Below are 20,521 nucleotides of genomic sequence, written 5' to 3' on the forward strand. Positions count from 1 at the left end.
AATCACTTTTTCCTAGAAATAATTTTTTGTGTCTCTGAAACAATCATCTGAATGTTGGTAACTACAAATATTAGCAGAAATGAGCAAATATTTGTCTATTTTACCATTGAAACAATGTTTTTTAATGTTCAGAAGACGGGTTCCTGATTTTTCTCACAGTGAGGTTGAAAATCTTTGTTTTTGTTCCATCTATTGATTTTGAGATATTTATATCTACCAAACTCATCATATTATGTTATAATTAGTGTTCATATCTTCTATTAATCAAACTCTACCTAATTGTTAGAATTTATGAGCTGCATTAAATAACAAATTTTGTCACTGGACCAACATAATTTCACTTATCCAGTAAAATTGGATCTTTCAGGCAGCCTCTGTAGCCTTGTTTTGATAAATACATGATTTCAGCAAGGCTTTTTTTTTTTTTTCTATTTTTCTGAAAAATTGAAAATAGCCCATGAACACTTCCTACTCAACCATCTTCATAGACTCCATTTGGGGAATCAATCTATTAAGGAATAAAAGGTCTATTTTTATATTCTCTGCTTCTTTTCAAATGCCATCTTGATTTTTTCTTCTTCCTATTTTCTTCTTCTCATCCATCATTTATCTATTTCTCCTCTTCCCACTCTTCTAACCTAGCTTCAGGTCTCTCACTCCTTTCCTTTTTCTTCATTATCTTTTTGGAAGTTATTCCTCCTCCTGTTCTGTTTCTTCTGTGCTTGAATTCACATCATCTCCTGTTATGCTTTGTTTTTCATAGGCAATGTGTTCCTATTGGGCTTATGGGTTCTTTGTATGGAAAATTGTGGATGGCATTAGCAAAATATTTATGAATCTGGGTATTTAGTGATCCACAAACATGAGATATACAAAAATTGCACAAATGCAGTGTGATGGGTTCAATTGCAAATGCCAAAAATATGTGTTATAAATCCTAACCTCTATGACTGTAGTTACCTCAATCCCATTTGGGAATGGGTTGTCTTTGTTATGTTAATGAGGCAGGATTAGTGTAGAGTGTATCTTGAGTCAATCTTTTTTGAGATATAAAAGAGACTAAACAAGTCAGCAGAGAGAGAGGTAGGATAAGATAGATGCTAAGACACATGGAGATAGATAATCAAGGGACTAGGAAGCAGAAGCTGAAGAGACAAGGACCTTCCCTCAGAGCCCACGACAGAGAAAGCCTTCTGCTAGAGCTGGTGCTCTGAATTCAGACTTCTAGCCTCCTAAACTATGAGGAAATAAATTTCTGTTTGTTAAAGCTATCCACTTCTGGTATTTTCATTATAGCAGCACTAGATAACTAAGACATGCAACATGTGATTATTAATTGATGTCAATAAATTATAGTCTCCTTTTTTTTGGTATAAGCTTCTCGCATTCAAGATGTAACATCAGTAAATTCTTCAATTTCTCATGTTGTTTGGTGACCCTGTGAATTAAATGTATTAATTGTATGAATTAATAGGTATGAATAACTTTTTTTATTGTTGTAAAAATATATGTAACAACATTTGCTGATTCACTTTTCACATGCATAATTTAGCCATATTAAAAAAAAAAAATGGTGCACAACCCTAACCAACACAGCGTTAATAGCTTTTCATTTTTTTTTTGCATTGGATGAATTTTTGTTCTTATTCTTTAGTTCAAGGTATATAGCCTATGATACTTTAAGATGAGTGAGAATCTAAAACCAGCATGTGAATAAAAAATATGACTCTCCTCTCAACTTCTTACTGATTTATCAAGTGACTGTCTATGGTCACCATGATGCTCCTGTTTCTTTCATGAGGTTGATAAAGTTGGCATTTATTGTTCACTTTCTGCATGCCAGTCACTCTTCTAGCCGTGCCTTACACATATGACACAACCCTGTGAGGGAGGTGCCATTATTATATTCATTTTACGGATCGATGTCCGAGACACATGGAGATTTAGTAATTTGCCCAAGGTCACACGATTCTAATGTACGAGGTTGGATTTCAAGTCAGAGATGTTGACCACTATATTTTATTGTCTCCTTGATAAGGCAAATTCAAAATGTATACATTGACCTCCTGATTTCCATTACCTCCATTTCATTCACCCAGTAGTACCGGAAGCACTTTTACCCACTTTCTTTTTGAACTGCTACATCCCTAAGACCTTGAACTTGGAGCTCTCTTTATCTGCTGCCTCCTTATCTTTCAAACCTCCTGTTTTTTCATGACAGAAACTGCTTAGCATCCTTATTGAGCCCTCTTGAGCCTACTTATTCCCCAAGACCCTACTCATGCCCCTTTTCCAGTTTCCTTTACCTCTCTGTCACACTAGGAGGACTTGCCATTGCTCAAATTCACCTTGCATTTCTCTAAGTTTTCATTTCACCTGTTCTTTCTGTCTGGAATATTCTTTCTACCATCTCTCCCCTCTAGTTTTGCTTTTTAAAGGCTTTACCCAATCTTCGAGCCCCTCTCTCTCTCCCAAAATACTACCTCCTCTTCAATACTCTCCCTGGTCATATCAAAACGTCAGGTGCAATCCCTTTCCTCTCAGTATTCCCAACACTTAGTTTGTACAGCAAATACAGTGCTTATTAGAGTCTGACTTGTAATATAGGTGTATGTGTATCCTCCCTGCTAGCCTGTAATCATAACTTAGAAGTGCCTGCCCAATGCCTTAGGCTAGTCTAGGGTATGGAACAAAGAACTTTACAACTGAAAAGAATGTTGAACATATTCTAATTTGACCCCTAAATTTTACTGGCAAGGACATTGAAGGTTTTTTTAAGAGGCAAGTCACACCGATGATGGGAGACAGAAATTCCTTTGTTCCTTCTTTGAATGCCTGTTTTGAATAAAACTGTGTGTATGCTAGGCAGTGCGCTAAGTGCTAGGGATACAGAGGCAACAATCTCTACTTTGAAGAAACTCAGATTCTACTGGGAGAGACAACTAATAGAGAGACAACTAAGAGACAACAATACAACATGACGGGACAGTTGTTTGTGGAATAAATAAATGAATGCATAAATAAATAGCTGAATGCATGAGTCAAGGAATTTATTACCTTTGTATTTATAGTGGAGCCCTGGTGTCACAGTGGTTAAGAGTCTGGCTGCTAACCAAAAGGTAAGCAGTTCAAATGCACCAGCAGCTCCTTGGAAACACTATGGGGCAGCTCTACTCTGTGCTATTGGGTTGCTATGAGTCGGAATCAACTCAACGGCAACGGGTTTTTTTTTTCCAGGTGGTAGTAATAGTATATGGTTCTTCCAATTATAAATATATGCAAATAGGTTTTGTAACTCAGTTAATAAAATCACATCCCCAGCTCTCGGAGGAAATGTGAGATCAGATCTGTGCCTGATAAACTGATCTCCATCAGCCCAAAGTAGATAGAGGATGATTAGAAATGGTAAGGTGATGTTTTCCATCTTACTCTCTCTGTGTTCGTTTTTCTCCCTTCAGTTTTGTTGCTACTTTTCCTCATGTACTCAGGATTTAGCTCTGAACACATCACTGACAGCCTGAGATAATTTTTATTTTGTTTGATAAATTGGCTGTATGTTCATCTCAGGGAGACCAAAGAGTCTATAGTCTTTGGGCGGAACACACTCTTCATTCATTTTATTTACTTGTTTTTAAACTTGAATGTTCTTGTAATGTTAACCAGTTGCTGTCGAGTTGATTCCGACTCACAGAGATCCCATGCGTGTCAGAGTAAACTATGCTCCATAGGGTTTTTAATGGCTCATTATTTGGAAGTAGATCTCTAGTCGTTTCTTCCAAGGAGCCTCTGGGTGGACTCCAACATCTAATCTTTCAGTTAGAAGCCAAGTGTGTTAACCATCTGCACTGCTCAGGGACTTTTCTTATAACGTTAGCTTCTCTCATTGTCCTAAAAGTCAGGTTTTCTGACAAACACAGCGCCTGCTTAATTTAGGTGCCAAATAAAACATCATGGACACGTGGTACTGGTGTATCCCAGACATACAGAATGCCTTACCTGTGAGATCGTAGGTCTGCTCTACCCACAGTGCTTCAGGAAGGACCCCCAGTTGGGTGGTGTGAGGGGGAGTTTTATTTGAAAATGGTTCCAAAACCTGTCAGAGAGATTACACAGGGAAATGTGATCTTGAAACTTCCGTACTTGTTGTTTTGCCGAAATCTGTTTGGTGCCTGGCACTCAGCTTTCCTCAGAAATAGCATTTCTGTGTGTTCAGCTGTTTGCTTACTTTGCGTTTTCAGTGTGTTGGACATATTCCCTTAAAGCATGACAACTGTGTCTTATTTTAGTTTAATGTGCCTCGCTCTAAGAGATCCTCATATGTGAAAATCTAGATTTATATACTGTACAAAAAAATACTAGGATGTAGTGTTGGTGAAGGTGCAGGCAAATAGCTCCTGACTGCTTTATTTATGAGAGGGTAAACTGGCTTCCTGAAGAACGATCTGGCAGACTGCATCAAAAGCCTAAATACCCTGGATGTGTTAGACCCAGCAGTGCCGCTCTGAAGAATTTATCCTAGGGAAATCACTATGAATTTCCTTAGGAAGCCACAGTTACGTGTCGATTAACCAGATCATTGTTTTGAATAGTGAAAAGTTAGAAAACGAAGGCCGTTAAAGGACTGGTTAAATAAAATATGGATATACTTATACGTTGTCAAGGTAGACAGCCATTAAAAATGATGATGTAGAAAAATTATATAGTAATGTGGAAAATAGCTCCAATATATTGTTCAATAAACACATAGGTACAAAAATACATACAGTATTATCTCATTTTTTAAAAAGTATAAAGGTGTTTATGTGTGTAAACAGAGAAAGATTAACTAGACATTAAAACATAAATTGTTCTCTCTGGTTGATGGGATTATTTGTGGTTTATTTATTTATTTATTGCAATTTTTAAAAAATATTTTCTCAAAATTTCTACAGTGGATTTGTATTATTCTTGCAACCAGAAAATGTTTAATCAACTCATAAATCCCATTTTAGAAGAAACAGATAAACGGGGCTGCCTGTTTCCCAAGATTCATTGTTGGATCCTCTGAAAGGGATGACCTTTGTTATCAAGACCCAATATGACAAAATAACCTTTAACATCCATATCTGAGAAGTTTCCAGGATGGAAGTAAGCTCTTAGGAAAAGGAATCTCCAGAGTCCCCTTCTCCCAAAACCTGCCACATTCCTTTCTTTCCAGAACAAGAAGCTAGGTATATGTACAGTTGTGCATTAAAAGGTTTTTATGCCCTGCTGGCGTAGTGGTTAAGTGCTACAGCTGCTAACCAAGAGGTCGGCAGTTCAAATCCGCCAGGCGTTCCTTGGAAACTCTATGGGGCAGTTTTACTCTGTCCTATAGGGTTGCTATGAGTCGGAATCAACTCAACGGCAGTGGGTTTGGTTTTTTGTATGCTATACGTGCATTAAAAGGTCTGAGGTTGACCTGTGTGTCCCAGCATGGAGAGATACTCAAAATACAATGATGAGAGAGAGAGAGAAAGAAAATATATCCATGAGTAAGAAATGCAAGTTGCAGAACATGTGTACTGGGATTGCATTAAAAACCAACAGTAACAATAATACTTCTCCTTCCACACCTCTCTGGACATTTTATGGACAGAAAATATATTGAGAGAAACAGATCTGGGAGGACACACACTGAATTGTTATCAGGGGTTATCCTGGAAAGTGGGAAAGGAAGAACAGGAAACAGCTTACTGGGAGGTGCCGGATAGGGGTACGTGCTGACTTTTACTTTTCAGTCTATACGTTGCTACATTGCTAGCACATTTTATAATTTAAAGACACTTAAAAGCAAATAAGTTCATTTAAAAAAATTTTTTTAAATAAATGCCTGTGCTTGAAAACTCAAGGTAGAAGCTAAAGAGTGGGAGTTGCTTATAAATTTTAAAAGATGGGAATTTTTAAGCTTAAATTTCCTGTATTTTCAGAGGATCAGTGGTAACGAAAAGAAAATACTCTCTCCCTTGGTAATTATTCTGCAGTATAAAAATGACAAATGAGTCTTTCTGAGTTTTCCACACAAATATTCCAAATGTAATCTTTAAGACATGCAGTTTTCCATTGAAAGACTTAAACAGTTTTAAAGCGTAGGCAGTCGAGAACCCAGAGGGGCCTTCCCATAAACCAATTAGCCCACCAAATTCATGCTCAGAGTTAAGCACAGACGGACATGTGATATGGGAGATAATTGTCTTCCATGACCATGTTCTTGCCACATACATACTTACCCTCTCTTCATTCTCATCTTGGCAAACCACATCTGTCCCTTCTGTAATGTCTCTCACTTTCCGATACCAAAAACCACTTCCAGAAAGGATAGTGTCATGGATTGAATTGTATCCCAAAAATATCTATCAACTTGGCTAGGTCATGATTCTCAGTATTGTATGATTGTCCACCATTTTATCACCTGATGTGATTTCCCTATGTGTTATAAATCCTATCACTATGATGTAATGAGATGGATTAGTGGCAAGATCTACAAGATTAGAGAATATCTTAAGCTAATCTCTTTTGAGATATAAAAGAGAGAAATGAGCAGAGAGACAGGGGGACCTCATACCACCAAGAAAGCAGCGCCGGGAGCAGAGCGCATTCTTTGGACCTGAGGTTCCTACGCTGAGATGCTCCCAGACCAAGGGAAGACTGATGACAAGGACCTTCCTCCAGAGCCAATAGAGAGAGAAAGCCTTCCTCTGGAGCCAGCGCCCTGAATTTGGATTTGTAGCCCGCTAGTCTGTGAGAGAATAAACTTCTCTTTGTTAAAGCCATCCACTTGTGGTATTTCTGTTACAGCAGCACTAGATGACTAAGACCGATGGGAAACACATTCATTTGAATGTATAAATGATAACTCTTTAAATTGTTACACTTTTCTAATGGGATTTTCTTTTTAAAAGGCTAACAAAGGAATGATGCTCTAATGGGGAAATGCCACGTATCCGTCAGAACTTGGGGGTATATAGGCAGTCACTGATGCTGCGTATCCATCTGTCCATGGCATCCTCTGGACTGGCCTAGGGTGTCACAGGGGCTTTCAGACTTACAGATGATGGTATATGTCAGGATCCCGCTGGAGTCGGGTCTGGAATCCTATATACAAGTCATCCCAGAGGAGACCGTTCTTCACCACATGTCTCATGACATCGACTCGGCTCCGAATCTGAAACAGATGCAGAGCAACATGCAGGGACGGCCCAGAGAGCAGAGAGTATCACATCCCTTGTGTCCCTGGGAGAAGTAGCTGCCCTCAATGGCGGAAGCATGGGGTGTCAAGGAGTCAGGCATCACAGACTGAGGGAAAACACAGGAACTACAGTGCAGCAGAAAATAAGGGGAGGAAAACAGAAGATGGATCAAGAGCTGACGGAATGTGGTGACTGAGAACACAGACCCTGGGGTCAGACTGCAGTGCTCAAATCCAGGTTCTAGCGTGTAATCTTGGTAACCCTTCTGGGCCTCCGTTTTCTCATCTATAAAATGAAGATGATAATAGAGCTTTCCTCATAGCAGAGCAGGGTTAATTCAGATCTGTTGGCCAAGACTCACCCTTAAGGAATCCCAATTTCTGAAGCTGAAGCTGCTGAAGAGTCAAAGGAGCACAGGACTTGGAGACAAGCAGAAATGATTTTGAGTCCCAGCTGGGTTCTTACTAATTATGGGAACTTAACCTTGCTAAGCCTTTGTTTCCTCTATTGCAGGATTATTGTGAGAAAAAAAATGAAATAATTTATATGAAGAGCATGAAGTAGCATGCAAAGTTTTCCTGAGATTGCATGTAGTTTTAAGAATTTATCAGTACCAATGTTAAAGTTTACCAGGAGCTTTTTCAGTATATTGCATCGTATTTTTTGTTGTTGTTATTGTTGTGGTGGTTTGTTTTTTTTCTGGCAACTACTATGCTAATACTGGTAGAGGCAAGTTTTCATAAATGACATGCTACTAAATGAAACAGAATGACTAGATTAGCATTTTAGGTGTATTTCCTTTTCCTGTACCTTTTCAATGAAGCAATTATGTCCATTGTGGACTGAGATTACAAGCAAAAGTCAGAGGATCTAGCCCTTTGTCAATAGGGATTTAGGATCATGATTGCACAACTTGGATGGGCTGAGAAATGCCCAGCTAGTATGCAATCTCAAGACCTACTCCTCACAGTGAAGAGGAATAGACTTTCTTGACCTTTCAATCTGGAGAGGAGCACATGGAGAATTGGGGACAGATTTGGGAAATATTTAGGGTGTAAAATGTGAAGATCTTGGTAACTGATTATACCTGGGGATGAGGTAATGAGAACACTCAAAGATTATTACCTTGTTTCTAACTTAACTGACTGGGGAATGACAGGGTCAACAATCAAGGTAACTAAGGAGAAGGTGCAGTCTTAGAGAAGGAAGATGATGAGTTAGATTCTGAACAGGTTGAAGATGAGATGTCAAGCATTGAATTAGATGCATGGCAGTGTTGGAGGGAGCCAGAGAGAGGTCTGGGCTGGATTATGGATTTTGGAATCATTAGCAAAGAAGTGGTCTTAGCAGATGAGTTCACCCAGGAAGAGATGTGAGAAGAGTGGGTTGAGGACAGAGTCCTGGGAGAAACCAACACAGTTAAGCGATGACTGGAGAAAGAAAGGCCCCTGAAGAATGCAGAATAGTCAGGAAGTGAGGACAAACAAGGGGACAGTGTCATTAAAACTGAGAGGAGGCCCTCTGGTTCAGAATGATGGGTAGATCACACGCATTACATGTCTTCTCAATGCTTCAAGATCAAACTAAGATGTTAATAAAGCAATCACAGAGGCATAAACTGCCACGATGAAAAAAAAATGAAGAGAATTGTTGGTGGGCAGGAAATTTCAACTAATTGTGAGAACCTGGAAGGCAGATGGATAAATACCAAGCAAAGAAGCAGGGCAGAGGCAGCACTCAGACATGGAGGGAGGAGAGCAAGGTATCATGGAGGACAGCAGGCAAACACAAGCACAAGGGCATGCATATGACACAGTGGGCCCCTTCCTTATCCCTCTTCACAGCTCCCTGGACAAATGCATTCACACAGATCTCTGAATGAACAAAATTTATGTGGGGGAGAGAACTTGGGAAAGTAGTATATTTGGGGTATCACAGACCAAGTGCCTCCACATTCTGCCATCTAGGGGTCCCCCAGCCTTATAGCTGCCTCTTCACCTTCAAAGCTTAAAGCAAACTGGTGATTCCTGGACCAAATACAGCCTTTAGGTCTGTTTCATATACCCTAAATTCTTTATCCATCACCTGTCTGTTGGTTTGTTGTACTGTGGTGGCTGGTACCTTGCTAATATGTTGGAAGTTATGCCACCAGTATTTCAAACACCAGCAGTGTCACTCATGGTGGACAGGTTTCAGCAGAGCTTCCAGACTAAGGCTAGGAAGAAAGGCCTGGTGATCTGCTTCCAAAAATTAGCCAGAAAACCCTATGGATCACAACAGAACATTGTCCAACTCACTTGGTTGACGTGCCAACAGGTAGGATCAATTGCTAGGGGAGAACATTAGGTTTGGTGAAATGTAGAGGGCCAGAGAGGCCCTTGGTGAGACAGATTGGCACAATAGTCAAAACAATGGACTTGAACATGCTGGCAATTGTGAGGATGACACAGGAGGACCAGGCAACATTTTGTTCTGCTGTACTTCAGGTCACCATCAGTCTGAGAAGACTTGATGGCAGCTAAGAACAACACAATCCTTTCTAAAAATTGAATTAGCTTTCTATATTCATAAACTTTGGTATTGCACATGAAAATTCAGATTTCTAAATTCCCCCCAAATATTCAGAAGATCAGCTGAAGCTGAGTAGGGGCTGCCCCCTTCCAATTGGCATTTGCTTTCCACTTGACACAGTCCCCACCCAGCTCCACCTATTTACAAGATCTGCCTTGGGCCGGGGTGAGCATTTCAACACGTAAGGCCTGTTGTCAAGAAAAGCCCAGTGGCTAACAAACTATATGTATGTGCATAGAATCTTAAATTGGTTTCTAAAACTCTTCTAATTGGGAAGTGTGGAGTAAGCCCTTAATTCTTAGTCATCTACAGAGGAAGAAGGAGCAGTTCAGCATCAGTTTCTTATGAGCAATATTGCATAAAACTGGAAGCCAAAGTAGCAATGCTCTCAAGTATCTAAGGAAAAGGATTAGCCACCCAGAATAATATACTCAAACTATCATGCAACATGAGGCAGGAAAGTACTCAATGTCTAACTCCCATGGACCCTGTCTGAGGAAGTTACTTAAGGAAGAAGTCTCACAAAGGAGTAAAGTAGAAATGGAAGAGCACAGGTGGGGTCTGGGAAGCATGAAGGAATATTCCAGGTGACAGATTAGCAGGTGACCTAGCGAGGAGTCTATTCAGATCAGAGCAGAAAGATGGAGAGCTACAGGGACCGGGTGTCTAGAAGAGATGCAGAATTGATGTAATAGAAAGTTAAATTGTGAGCTTGAAGACAAGTAATGTTAACAACAACAACAAAAAAAAAGGAAGGCAGTATGAGAGGGCTCCAGGTAACAAGAAGAGAGGGTTTTAGTTTTCTTTATGCAAACCCCAACATATAGAAATCTCATTAAAATCCTGGGAAGTAAAAATACTGAGACACACATCACAGACGACCATGGGTGTGACAGATGGGATGATTTGCTCCACAGTGTACTTAAATCTGGAGTCCCTGGGGTGGCGTAGATGGCTAATGTGCTTGGTGGCTAACTGAAGGGTTGGAAATTCAAGTCCAATCGGAGTCAACTTGGAAGAAAGGCCTGGTGATCTACTTCGAAAAAATCAGCCCTCGAAAATCCTATGAAGCACAGTTCTACTCTGATACTCACATACATGGGGCTGCCATGAGTCAGAATTGCCTTGACAGCAACTGGTTTGTTTGTTTTGGGTACTTAAATCTACAACAGGGCTGTTGCTTGATTTATCTAACAGGTGCATGTGAAAAGTGTTTTATTTTTTTTTCAAATTAAATATTTTAAATGAACTCTGAGAGCTCGTTTTTTTTTAAAGATGTGTCTCCTTTAAGGCTAACAGACATCTTAGACTCCTCTTAATTTACAGATTTTGTAAATTCAGGTTTGAGAGGCAACACAGTGACTAAAGGCATAGGCTTTGGAGCTAGAATTCTTGAGTTCAAACCCCTGTGCCACTATTTACTAGCTGTACAGCCTTGGGCAAGTTATTTAACTTTTCATTATAGCAGTTCCGTCATCTATAAAATGGGGAATATAACAATTCCTATTTACAAGGTTGTTAAGAGGATTAAATGACTTAAAATTTGTAGTGTTTAAACCTGTGCTTTACCTAGACAAGCTATATGTTCATAAAATAAAGCAAAAATATAGATTCATTTTGTTCAAAATGGGTGTAAATGTGTTTATCACCTGTATGGGTGCTTCACACAGGGTTTGCCTACATGTGAAAACCCAATTTTTTAAGACCCACAAATCAGGTTGCAGGTTATTGGTTTTACTGAAGTTTTAATGTAGGATTCTCTTCAATAACAAATACTTTACTGAACATAAAAATACAAGTCAATTTATAAAAATATAGTTTAAGAACACATCTATTATAAGAAAGTACATTTAAACCTTTACAATTAGGGTATCACACAAGCAATAAGATTCTTAAGGACAGACTTGGTGATCTCAACATTGTTGTGGCGATTGGCTAGATTTGGGGATCTAATTAATTTGTATATACTCCTAACTTACCTAATTATTCTTACATTTATATAGCATTTAATTATAATGCTTATTCACATAAATTATGTCATTTGGCCCTCATATCCACCTGATAAAGTGAGAATAAGCCCTATAGAAGGGGGGAGAAAAAAAACCAAGGCTCAGGCTGGTTAAGTAACTTCTTCAAAGACTCAGAATCAGTAAGTTGCAGGGCTGGGGCACCAATAGTGAAGCTGTCTCCAAAGATCTAGCTCTTTCCTTTATACTATCCAGTTACTGGATTTTTTTTTTTTTTTTTCAAAATTGGAGCTCAACAAAATATGCATTGATTTATGTTGATTAACTGCTTTTATAGAGACACCCGTTGGGTTCACTCGGGGAAGGAGACGTCATTGGAGAAAAGGGAAAGGAAGGTAGAGACCAAGGCTCTCAGGCCTCATAATAGCTTATGCTGATCAGGTGTTTGAAAGCAGGTAGATAAAAACCAATCTTCATGACAGGCTTGAAAAGAAACAAGGATGGACTTCAGTTAACGATAATGGTGCCATATTGGTTCGTTGTTGCTGTTGTTGTTAGGTGCCATCAAGTTGGTTCTGACTCATAGAGATCCCAGGTATAACAGAAAAAACTTGGCCCGATCCTGTGTCACTCTCACAATAGTAGGTATGTTTGAACTATTGTTGCAGCCACTATGTCAATCCATCTCATTGAGGGTCTTCTTCTTTTTCGCTGACCCTCTACTTTACCAAGCATGATGTTCTTCTCCAGGAATTGGTCCCTCCTTATAACGTGTCCAAAGTAAGCAAGATGAAGTCTCATCATTCTCACTTCCAAGGAGAATTCTGGCTGCACTTCTTCCAAAACAGATGTGTTCAATTTCTGACAGTCCATGGTATATTCAATATTCTTTGCCAACACCATAATTCAAATGCATCAGTTCTACTTGTCTCCCTTTTTCATTGTCCAGCTTTCACACTTATAAGAGGCAATTAAAAAGACCATAGCTTTGTTCAGGTGCACCTTAGTCATCAAAGTGACATCTTTGCTCTTTAAGATTTTAATGAATTCTTTTGCAGTAGATTTGGCCAAGGTAATACATCATTTGGTTTCTTGACTGCTGCTTCCATGGGTGTTGATGGTGGATCCAAGTAAAAAGAAATCCTTGACAACTTCAGTCTTTTCTCCATTTATCATGCTATTGCTCATTGATCCAGCTGTGAGGATTTTTGTTTTCTTTATGTTGGGGTTGCACCAAATGTGCTGTGGTAATGTAAGATGCTAACGACATTCTCTGTACTATCTTTACACGTTTTCTGGAACTCTAAAACTATTCTAAAATGAAAAGTTTATTAAAAAGGAAGGAAGGAAGGAAGAAAAAAGCCCTTCACCAGTGTTGCTGCTTACTTCCTCATAGGGATGTTCCCGGCTTGGTCTTTTCTTTGGAAAGGATAAATCTAGAAAGTCAACCAAATAGTCGTATCCTCCAGGATAAGGGCTGAAGTCCTCATCTGTCTCAATCATCTGTACAAATGACAACATGGTAAAGTGAAGACCTATATCAATCTAGCTGTCAAGGTCTTTAAAAAAAAATCCTAGAATATTTAAGACCCAAAAGCCCTTAAACAATAAATAGCAATGAATTGGAATTAATATAGAAAAAAATCTCCCTCTCTCCCTCCCTTTTCTGAACTGATAGCATTCAAATCCTAGTCTTCTACATGAGCAAAACTGCTTCATATCTCTAACTTCAATCAAATTTATAGAGACGGCTATCCTTATCTTAAAGTACTATTATTAACGAGACATCAAAACCACCATAAGTTTGCAGGCTAGGGAATACCATGTTGTTACACAAATAACATGGGCCTTCTGCATTTGTTTGCCAGCCACACCCTCTCCCCCTGAGGCATCCTCACAAGCTTGGCCATCCTGCTCCTCTATCCACATGTTGCTGTAAAAAAATTATCATGATGCTCTTAGACAAGTCTGGCAAACAAAAGCAGAAGGCGCACTTTACTTGCGTAAAAATATGGGTAAATAAAATGAAGGACGTTTCTCAGCTGTCACAGAGCAGCTAAATCAAATAGTTTCATTGAAAATCCCCAAAGCTTTCTCTTTTCCGTAGTAATTGTCCAACTAAAATGATCATTTAGACCAGTGTTTTCCAGGTCTTTGGATTTTCAAAGACAAATTCCTGAAAATTATTGGGGAGCTAATAAAAAAAATTATTTTGCCAAGTGAGGGCTCAAAAACAACAACAACAAAAAATCTTATGTCTAATGTCACTACTATCTAAGCCAGACTCGTTGCCATTGAGTTGATTCCAACTCAGAGTGACCATATAGGACAAAGTAGAGCTGCCCCATGGGGTTTCCAAGGCTGTAAATCTTTACTGAAGCAGACTGCCACATCTTTCTCCCTCTGAGCGGCTGGTGGCGTTTGAACTGCCAGCCTTTCAGTAAGCAGCCAAACACTTAACCACTGCACCACCAGTGACCCCTCACTACTATATTTTTATTTCATTAAAAGAAGAATGTTTTAATCATACTAAAATAGACAGGATGTAATCTTGAAATAATGACAGTTTATCCTAGGAAAGAGAGTTGATATCTCTGTACAAACATGCATACCTCCACTCATACTCACCTCACTATTGACATGTTGCCTGGTAATGCTCAGGGGTTGAACGGTAAACTTGGAAATAGTGCTCACTGTGGGGATAATGGAGCCCTGGTGGCACAGTGGTTAAGAGCTTGGCTACTAACCAAAAGGTCGGCAGTTCAAATCCACCCCCTGCCCCTTGGAAACGCTGTGGGGCAGTTCTACTCTGTCCTATAGGGTTGCTATGAGTCAGAAATCAACTCTACGGCAATGGGTTTTGTTTGTTTTTAATGTGGATAATGGATTCCTGTCTTTAAAAGTGTGAGCATTGTCCATTTCCTGAGGCCTGGCCTGCGCCTTGCTCTCCACATACTACCTCAGGCACCAAGTATAAGCCAAAGGTGGTTGGTTCTTCATCAACTTTGCAGTTATTCCTGGCTCATTTCTGGTCTCTTCTTTCTCCTGCAGGAGTCCCTGTTGTTGTTATCGTTAGCTGTTGTCAAGTCAATTCTGACCCCTGGTGACTGCATGTGTGTCAGAGATGAACTGTGGTCCATAGGGTTTTCAATGGCTACGACCTTTCAGAAGTTTATTACCAGGCCTGTCTTCCAAGGCATCTCTAGGTGGACTCTAACTGCTACCCTTTCAGTTAGCAGACAGGCACATTAACCATTTGCACAGCCTAAGGACTCTTGCAGGGACTCCCTGGGTAGCAAAAATGGCTCAGCACTTGACTACTAGCCAAGAGGTTGTCAGCAATCTGCTTCCAAAATTTCACAGCCATTGAAAACCCTACGGAGCACAGTTCTACTCTGACACACATGGGGTCAGCTGTGAGTTGGAGTCAACTTGAAGACAACTGATTTTCTTTTTCCTATACCCCTGCCTGTCAGGACTTGCTTTGCTCTTGCACACAACCCCAGCTTTGGTGACCAGGTTACAACTTGAACACCATGGCTTGAGGGCTCTGTGAATATGTGTTGGGGCTCAGTTTAAGTTCTAGTTGTAGGCCAGCCTCTTGGCTTGTGCAATGCAGTCCTCGCCACAACTGCAGATAAGAGTTAGCTGCTGCTTTCTCACCCTGCTCCAAGTCACCTTCTCCCTGAGTGGATCCCACCTTCCAGCCCCACAGTTTAAATAGCTGTCCGTGCCATGCTAAGCAAACAAACAAAAATAAACAACAAAAACACATGTTGATAGGTAGTAATGGAATGCTCCAGAAAAGAAGCTGAAGTAGACTTCAAAACATTCCTTAAATTTTCAATGAGGAATGGCTTATCACATTTCAAGTCTGTTCTCTGTTTGTTTGTTGTTTTTTTTTTTTCTCTGTTAGGCAGTCAGTAGGGCTTAAGGAATGCTTGTTGAGGAACAGTTTGGAATACTAATGGATTTTCACATATTTTAATAATTCAAGAAAGCAAAGATAAATAATACTTAATAGCATACCCTGACCACAAGGTTGTAATCCTTAAATCCAGCCCAAGTGAAGTATTCTTTTATCCAGGATGAATGAAGAAATATTTCATCTCCCATTGCAGCACTCAAGATTTTTAAGTACGGTCCAAAGTCCCAGGAATCCTTGTAAATTTTAGTTCCTTCTGGAGGCTCAATGATGCCCTTGCTTGAAGACACAAAGGAGAGAGGGTGATGAAAAAAGAAAGCAAGAAATATGGACCCAGGAGGCAAGAGTTAGCATTTAAATATCAAAAATCAGCCAGGCTGGTAGCTTTGAGATCCCCAGGAGTCCCACGGAAGTAAAACAGGGGCCATTTAGGGGCTGGACCCACATTCCTGCCTTACCCAGAGCAGCTCCTGTTAATTGTTTTAGCATGAAGGATTTCCAAGACAGATCTCATTTGAAGAAAGAAGTCCCTGGCTAAACAACAAATGTTCAAAAACCACTGATTTGGACCCTTTTTTCCCAAATAAAGAAGAACTGGTGGCACAGTGGTTAAAGTGCTTGGCTCCTAACAGAAAGTTGGCGGTTCGAAACCACCAGCCACTCTGTGGGAGAAAGATATGGCAGCCTGCTTCTGTAAAGATTTACATAGCCTTGGAAACCCTTTGGGGCAGTTGTACTCTGTCCTATAGGGTCGCTACGAGTTGGAACTGATTCGATGGCAGTGGGTTTGGTTTTTGTTTTTTGATTTTATTCCAAATAACTAAACTATGAAAATACTGACTATAATATGATCATGTTGACTTTGTGGATGTCTGCACACCCACCTCCAAAAAAAATTTTTTAGAATATAAGTTCCATTAAAGTTGCAACCATGACTGACTGGAACACAGAAGGTGCTCAATAAGTATTTGTTGAACATATGAGTAACTTTAACCTACCTTTGAGATATATCCAGAATTTTGTGTCTCTAACATACAGTCCTATTACTGTACAAATCAAGGAACAGTCAGCAGGCCAATGGGCAATTGTATCATATAACCCAGCCAGCAATATGGATAAGAGAATTCTCTGACATTCCTAGAGCTTGTCCATCCTGTGTGAGGATGGATCATTGCATGAAACATGGATCTTGAATCCTGGGAATGGAATAGAATGTGTTCTTGATAAGGGAAATATTCTATTGTAAAACTCAGCCTTGAGAAGGAATCAGGTTCCTGCCCAGCAAAGATTTGGCAGGCAGTGGTAGGGATCTATGTTTCTCTGCCTAAAGCAACACATTTAGTCCATTGTATGCTGTATGCCCCAAACTACAGTTGTACTGGTTTCTATAAGAAATTATTTGCCAAATCCTAAAGTTTCTAACTTCTAAATATATTTTAAATCTTCTCCAACTCTTGACCCTGTCACAGTTTAAAAACAAACAAAAAACCCAAACCTGTTGCCATCAAGTTGATTCCAATTCCTGGCAATCCCATGTTTTACAGAATAGAACTGCTCCATAAGGTTTTCTTGGCTGTTATCTTTACAGAAGATCACAAGATCTTTCTTCTACAGCACCACTGGGTGGGTTCCAACTGTTGACATTTAGGTTAGTTAAAAAAAAATAAACTATTGCCATCGAGTGGATTCTGATTCATAGTGACCCTAATGGACAGAGTAGAGCTGACCCATATGGTTTCCAAGGCTCTAATCTTTATGGAAGCAGACTGCCACATCTTTCTCTCTCAGATCAGTTGGTGAGTTCAAACCACTTTCTGTAAGCAGCCAAGCACTTAACCACTGCGCCACCAGGGCTCCTTTTTAAGTTAGTAGTACAACATAAACCACTTTTGCCACCTGAAGGACAGAGCAGAACTGCCCCTAGAGTTTCCAAGGAGCGCCTGGTGGATTTGAACTGTTGACCTTTTGGTTAGCAGCTGTAGCACTTGACCACTACACCACCATGGTTTCCTGTCCTAGTGTAGGGCCTCACTAATGTTTTCCTGGATAAAGCCACAGCCTCACAACTGGCCTCCCTGACTCCAGTTTTTCTACCTATCATCTCTTCCCCAATAGTGTAGCATAGCTGAAATGGTTTTTCTAAAACACAGCTCAGCAATGGACCTTCTTTATAAACAAATTCAAGTTCCTTGGCCTGGCTTACAGGGACTTTCCAACCGTGGCCCTCAACATGTTTTTCCTGCCTTATCCTTTTCCTCTGCCTTCACTCTCCAGCCCTAGACTCAAGTAGGTGGAGGCCTTCCTGAGGGCAAAAACCTTTTCACAGCTATTATCTCCTGTACCTAGTATGATGGCTGATATATAGAAGGAGCTGAGTGAATCATTTCTGAATGACATACATTTAGCATTCACCAAACCCACAATACTGTTTACACTCCCCTTCATGGGCACATGCCATTCCTTCTGACTGGAATCTCCCTTTCTCTCCCTCTCTATTTACTTTACTTGCAACCTCTTCCTCATTTCTAAGACCTAGTTCAAATGCCAAAGATTCCAGATTAAGCTTTCTTTAACCAGATTCCCTATGCTTTCCTGTCCCATCTTCTTTTCACAAAGCTGAGTTAGGCATTTAGGGTGCTCAGCCGCTAACTGAAAGGTCGATGGTTTGAACCCACCAGTTGCTTTGAGGGAGAAAGGTGTGGCAGTCTGCTTCCATAAGGATTTGCAGCCTTAAAAACCCTGTGGGGCAGTTCTATTATGTCTTATAGGGTCACTATGAGTTGGAATTCACTCAATAGCAATGAGTTTGTCCCTTACATTCTGTCTTAGCACTGAGAATCTACCATTGATCTCTTGTTACCCCCAGCATGCTTTTCAGACAGTGATACAAATGCAGGTTTCTGGGCTTTATCTCAGATCTACTGAATCAGGGTCTCTGGTGGTAGAGCCCAGGGATCTGCATTTATGCAAATTCTTCAGGTTATTCTGATACTCATTACAGTTTGAGAGTTACCGCTGTTGGATACGCCTGGAGGAATAGCGAGGGATGAGGTTGGTTAGGCAAATTCCAAGTCAAGAAGACTCTTAATTGTTAATAAGTGAAATCATTTTCACCTCTGACCTGGAGAATTAAAACCACTTTCATACTGAAGTCACTGGGGAGACCCTATAGAATTTTAAGCAGGGAAAAAATAGAACAGCTTTGCATTTTAAGATCACTTTGGTAGTGATTTCAAGTGGGGGCTTTTCAGACTTTTTGCCCATGATTCCATTAAGAACTACATTTTACACCAGGACCCAGGGTGTTACATACACAGGGCACCTGTGAAATGAAAGTGTCATGAAATAATGCTTGTTAGATGCAACACACTAGAGCGTTTTCTTCCTATTCTATTTCGTTTTTCTAAAATGCTGATTGTAACTAATGTTATGGAATTAATGACCCGCCAATGGATTTTGACCAGCGGTTTGAAAAACATTGGTGAGGAGGATTATGGATCAAGGGGCAGTGAAGGGGAATGCACAGAGATAAGTCAGGGATCACTGCAAGGATCTAAGTGAGAAATTGTGACAGGCTGAATTAAGACCATAGCAGAGAGGCTGGGCATGAGTGATGGATTTGTGAGGGATTATAAGGGAGAACTGACCAGATGTGATATGGTAAGTTAGCAAGAGGACAGAACTGATGGACTGTTTCTCAGACCTAGTTCAAATGGCAAAGAATTCAGATTAAGCTTTCTTTGACCATATGTCCTGCCCTCTCCTGTCGCCTTAGCAACTTTGTACAGGCAAGGCTAGGAGAAGGGTGTGACTTTGGCTAATTATGTGCACCCCTCTCCAACACGTTTAACCCATTTCTAGATAGCAGTGAGGAAGTTATGATTACATTTGGATCAGGACAAGTATTTAGAAAAATATAGCCTTACGACATCAATGTTAACTTTTCTTGAATTGCATTTCCAGTGAACGTTTCTTGTTCAAATGTCCTATTTGTGGAATGAGCAGTTGGGTAGTGTTTGGGTTGGAATGAAAACCAATTCCTCATGCTTATTCCTTCTCACTTACATAAGCCCGTTGCTATCGAGTCAATTCCAGAAGCAGGCTGCTACATCTTTCTCCTGTGGAGCAGCTGGTGGGTTCGAACAGCCAACTTTTTGGTTGGAAACTGCGTGCTTTAACCACTGCACCACCAGGGCTCCTCTCTTACTTACATAAGACATCTTATTTTTGAGCTATGTCAGTGGTCCTTAATAGAAAAACTCTCCTCACCTTTTACTCTCTTATAGGGTTCTGAGATGAGGGAAACATTTGAGTAATTATTACATAGTAAGAGAACCTTTTTTTTTTTTAAGAGAAGCTTAGAAGGGAAGAAAAAAAAAAAACTCAGTTTTTTTTCCCTTAGATTTGAGAGATACTTATTAGTTTATTTTATTTAAATAGTTTTAAAAAAATTCTGTTTAAAAAGGTGATATGTGAATCTCAGTGTGTGCCCCCAAAATATATGTTGAAAGCCTAACCCTGGTGCCTATAGATGTGATCTTGTTTTAAAATAGGGTTTTTCTTTTGTTATATTAACAAGGTCATGCCAACGTAGGGTGGATTCTAAACCTAACTGCTTCTGAGTTATAAAAAGAACAGAATAGGCAAAGTCAACATGGTGCTATAGGCAGAAGCACCACGCTGTCCCTCTGCAGCAAAGGTCCGAAAAACTAAGTAAAACAAATACAAACGTTAATTCTGGAATGCAAAGCATCAAATGAAGGAATAAAGAACCCAATCAAGTATCAAATGGATTTAAGAAATTGACAGAGAACACAGAATGAGGAGAGCTACGGAGTAGAAGTCCCCTA

General features: G+C 39.9%; 1 protein-coding gene across 7 annotated transcripts in view; it reads right to left on the bottom strand.

Moving 5' to 3' along the window:
- Positions 1 to 382: 382 nt before the first annotated feature.
- The window catches only part of LOC104846471 (cytidine monophosphate-N-acetylneuraminic acid hydroxylase), a 499,820-nt gene continuing 479,681 nt past the window's right edge, over positions 383 to 20,521 (bottom strand). For all 7 annotated transcript variants that reach the window (XM_064281568.1, XM_064281579.1, XM_064281578.1 and 4 more), the window contains 5 exons: positions 15,776 to 15,950; positions 13,133 to 13,249; positions 7,068 to 7,183; positions 3,997 to 4,093; positions 383 to 1,438 (listed from right to left, as the gene is read on the bottom strand). In XM_064281568.1, coding sequence (XP_064137638.1) covers positions 4,018 to 4,093; positions 7,068 to 7,183; positions 13,133 to 13,249; positions 15,776 to 15,950 — 484 coding nt within the window. In that variant the 3' untranslated portion in view covers positions 383 to 1,438; positions 3,997 to 4,017. The remainder of the gene's footprint in view (positions 1,439 to 3,996; positions 4,094 to 7,067; positions 7,184 to 13,132; positions 13,250 to 15,775; positions 15,951 to 20,521) is intronic.

Source organism: Loxodonta africana, chromosome 1 (genome assembly GCF_030014295.1).
Source record: "Loxodonta africana isolate mLoxAfr1 chromosome 1, mLoxAfr1.hap2, whole genome shotgun sequence".
Lineage (NCBI taxonomy): Eukaryota > Metazoa > Chordata > Mammalia > Proboscidea > Elephantidae > Loxodonta > Loxodonta africana.